The sequence below is a fragment of the Dipodomys ordii genome, unplaced genomic scaffold (genome assembly GCF_000151885.1).
Source record: "Dipodomys ordii isolate 6190 unplaced genomic scaffold, Dord_2.0 Scaffold23, whole genome shotgun sequence".
Classification (NCBI taxonomy): domain Eukaryota; kingdom Metazoa; phylum Chordata; class Mammalia; order Rodentia; family Heteromyidae; genus Dipodomys; species Dipodomys ordii.
This window is the reverse complement of record NW_012267239.1, coordinates 12,360,227-12,364,051: the sequence shown is the minus strand read 5'-3', so window position 1 is coordinate 12,364,051 and position 3,825 is coordinate 12,360,227. Positions and strand designations below refer to the sequence as shown.

General features: G+C 47.2%; 1 protein-coding gene across 1 annotated transcript in view; it reads left to right on the top strand.

Annotated features, from left to right (window-relative positions):
* The window catches only part of Aven (apoptosis, caspase activation inhibitor), a 55,434-nt gene that overhangs the window by 47,538 nt on the left and 4,071 nt on the right, over window positions 1–3,825 (top strand). Inside the window, exon 4 of the mRNA XM_013014308.1 lies at window positions 2,846–2,916. Within this exon, the coding sequence (XP_012869762.1) occupies window positions 2,846–2,916 (71 nt within the window). The remainder of the gene's footprint in view (window positions 1–2,845; window positions 2,917–3,825) is intronic.

Here is a 3,825-nt window from a genome sequence, read left to right as displayed (position 1 = left end):
GTACACACCTCACATCTGACGGTGTGCTCTCATGTGACAGTACACACCTCACATCTGACGGTGTGCTCTCATGTGACGATACACACCACACATCTGATGGTATGCTCTCATGTGACGATACACACCACACATCTGACGGTGTGCTCTCATGTGACGGTACACACCACACATCTGACGGTGTGCTCTCATGTGACGGTACACACCACACATCTGACGGTGTGCTCTCATGTGACGGTACACACCTCACATCTGACGGTGTGCTCTCGGGTGACGGTACACACCACACATCTGACGGTGTGCTCTCGGGTGACGGTACACACCACACATCCGATGGTGTGCTCTCATGTGACAGTACACACCTCACATCTGACGGTGTGCTCTCATGTGACAGTACACACCTCACATCTGACGGTGTGCTCTCATGTGACAGTACACACCTCACATCTGACGGTGTGCTCTCGGGTGACGGTGCACACCACACATCTGGTGGCATGCTGCCCAAGTGTCCTGTTTGGGAAGTGCGCCATTCTTTCTGCTCATGTTACTGTGTTGTGGGGAAAGAATTCTGGATGATAATGTGTGTTGTAGGACCTCTGTTTCTAAGGGTCATAGTTTTGACAAACACTGAGTAGCTGGGATTCCAGGCGTGAGCCACAGGCGCCCGGCTATCTTTCATTTTTAAAGGAGCTTTGTACTGATTTTTGCAATGGAAGTATGGTATATAACGGTCCCTTTTCCCTCACCCCCTCCCTCTTTACCAGCATTTGCTGTTTCTTAGCTACGGCCTCTCTGACTTACATTTCCTTTGTGGCTAGGGATGTTGAACATTTCTTCATGTATCTATTGGCCGTTTGTAATTCTTGAGAACTACCTGTTCAGTTAGTTTGCTAAATTATTAATTGGATTATTCTTTTTGTTTAGTTTTTAAATTTTGTATATATTCTTGTTATGAATCCTTTATCTGATGAATATCTGGGAAAGATTTTTTCCCATTCTATAATCTGTCTCCATTCTGGTCACTTAATTGCTTTGCAGAAGCTTTGTACTTTAAGTCAATCCCATTTGTCTATTATTACCTATTTCCTGAGCTGTTAGTGTCTTATTCCTGTATCTCTCACCCAAGCCTTTGTCTTCAATTGTTTTCTGATAGTACCAAAGTTTCAGGTCTTACATTAAGGTCTTTGAGCTACTTTGAACTGATGTTTGCTTGAGGGTCTAGTTTCAACCTTCTAGAGATGGTGGATCAAATTGATTGAGCCTTTGTCAATGATTGGGTGACTATAGCTTAGGGCTTATTTCTAGATCATCTTTTCTATTTCATTGGTACATAGGCCTATTTTGTATGTGTGAGTGAATGCACGTGCCAATACTGGAGGTTGAGCTCAGGTCCTCAAGCTCACTCACCTTGCTCACCACTGGCACTCTACCACATGAGCCACCTCTCCAGCCCAGCATTTTGCTAGTGAGTTGGAGATAAGAGTCTCAAAGGAGTTGCCATTTAACAAAGCAGTTTATGAATACAGACATCTTCCTGGTCACCCCTTCCCACATTCTCACCCATCCCTCTACCCACCCTTCCCTCACTCGTAATTCTGTAGGGTACGCATTCTCCCCTCTTCTCTTTTCATTTGTCCACCCCTCTCCCCTTGACCTCACCCCAGCCCTTTCAGCACCAACCACTGGTGCTAAACTTGGACTTTGTCAGGAATTTCGCAATTTGAGTTCTCCCTTGAATCTGCGGCATTTCAGTTAATACATATGCATACACTTGAATATGCCACTCAGTGTAATTAGGAGTTTGTAAGCTAAATCTGGCTTCCACATCTAAGGGAGAACATGGATCCTTTGTCTCTCCAGGCTTGACATCCTTCACTTAATTTTTCTCAGGTCTTTCCATTTCTTTACAGATGGTACAATATCATTCTCTCTAATGAATGACTGAGGGCCTCTGGGCTGTGGTGGATGGCGCTGCGCTGCACATCGCCTGGCTGACTCCAAACTGCACGCTACCTCTCAGCACTCAGCCTCCTGAGTGGACAGGGCTACAGGCGTGAGCCACCGGCGCCCGCGTGTGCCCAGTGCCGTGTTTTCATTATTATGGCTCTGTAAAGTGATTTGATGTTAATGTAATCTTTCAGACGTTACTTTTTTCTCAGAATTGTTTCTGTAGTCTGGAGCTCTCAAGCTTCCATATTGTTTTTTATTTTTATTTTTCTATTTCTGTGAAGAATGCATTGGGATCCTGCTTTGGATTTTTTTGCTTTCAGTAATACAGCAATTTTTACAATATTAGTTTTCTAGTCCATGGGCATGAGAGGTCTTTCCATCTTCTAGTGTTTTCTTTAATTTCTCCATGTTTCAGAGATTTTTGTGGTAGCAGTCTCTTGTTTTCTTGGTTAAGCGTATTCTTGTGTTTTGTTTGCCTTGTTTATTGCCCTAAGCAATAAGAGTAAGAGTAGGGAGAGGGGACGATCCTAGAGAAAGTGCTTTCAGTTTCCCCTTTTTTAGAATGACGTCTGCTGTGTAGACTGGTCACGGAAAGCCTTTCTATGTTGAGCTCTATTCCTTCTGTCCCTTTCTCCCTTCTTGTGCTGGTCCTGAGCGGTGAGGTTACAGGTGTGGGCCTGGTACCTGGCTGATCTGGGGGTCTTCTGTGGGGTGTGGGCCTGGTACCTGGCTGATCTGGGGGTCTTCTGTGGGGTGTGTCTCAGAGAGGGGGCGGGGGCGGGGGCGGCAGGCTCCACACACACAGGGAGCGGCCCATTCACACCAAAAGGGAAATGGGAAGAAACAGTCTTTTCCTGTAGTCTTCACATAAAATTATGCATTTTTGTTCTATTTCTAGGGGACTCCTTCTCACAATTCCGGTTTGTTGAGGAGAAAGAATGGGAAGGTGACACCTCCTGTCCAAAACAGGTAAACAAGTCTGTGTTGAGGGCTGCCCCTGGGAGGCCAGCCCGTGTGTGTGTGTGTGTGTGTGTGTGTGTGTGTGTGTGTGTGTGTGTGTGTGTGTGTGTGCGTGTGCATGCATGTGTGTGTGCATGCGTGTGTGTGTGTGCATGCGTGTGTGTGTGCATGTGTGTGTGTACTGTACACATTTTCAGGGAGTGGAAATTGCACAGGCCCTTCAAGCTTGAGTTCTCTCTTATGTCTCTGTCTGGTCCTGTGTGTGACTTTCTCATAAGCCAGACTGTGAGATAACAAGGTGATGATGTAGCCAAGTAAATTACTCTGCCATTTGGCTGTTTCCTGGCCCCGTCTGTGGCCGTTCGCCTTAGAGGTGACACTTAGCTTTGTTTCCCCCCTGCTTCCTTACAGTTTTGTCCCTCTGCCCCCCAAGCCCATCCTGGGGCTGGGTGCTGGTCCTGCACTGTTTTTGCTCAGTGGAGCTCTCCTTCCATGTTGTCTTTGTCTTTGTTTGTAATTTATTGGAGATGAGTCTTATAGACTTTCCTGCCTGAGCTGGCTTTGAACCTTGATCCTCAGATCTCAGCCTCCTGAGTAGCTGGGATGTCAGGCGTGAGCCACCGGTGCCTGGCTTTAACTTGTAGTTCCACCTGCTCTACAATTAGTAAGATAAAGCACAGCTATTACAGAAGTCTTTCAACTCTGTGCTCAGGCCTCCCTGGCTCTGTGTTCCTACTGCAGTTCTTCCCCTTTGAAAAGGTACAGTTACTGATGTCCCGTCCTGCGCTCTACAGTCAGAACGCTTGGCCTGGCAAAGTGAGGTGGCCCTCAGCAGCCAGACAGGGGTCTCCCCTCCCCTCCCTGCCCCTCCCCGCTCCACCCCTCCCCTCTCTGCCCCTCCTTGCTCTGCCCCTCCCC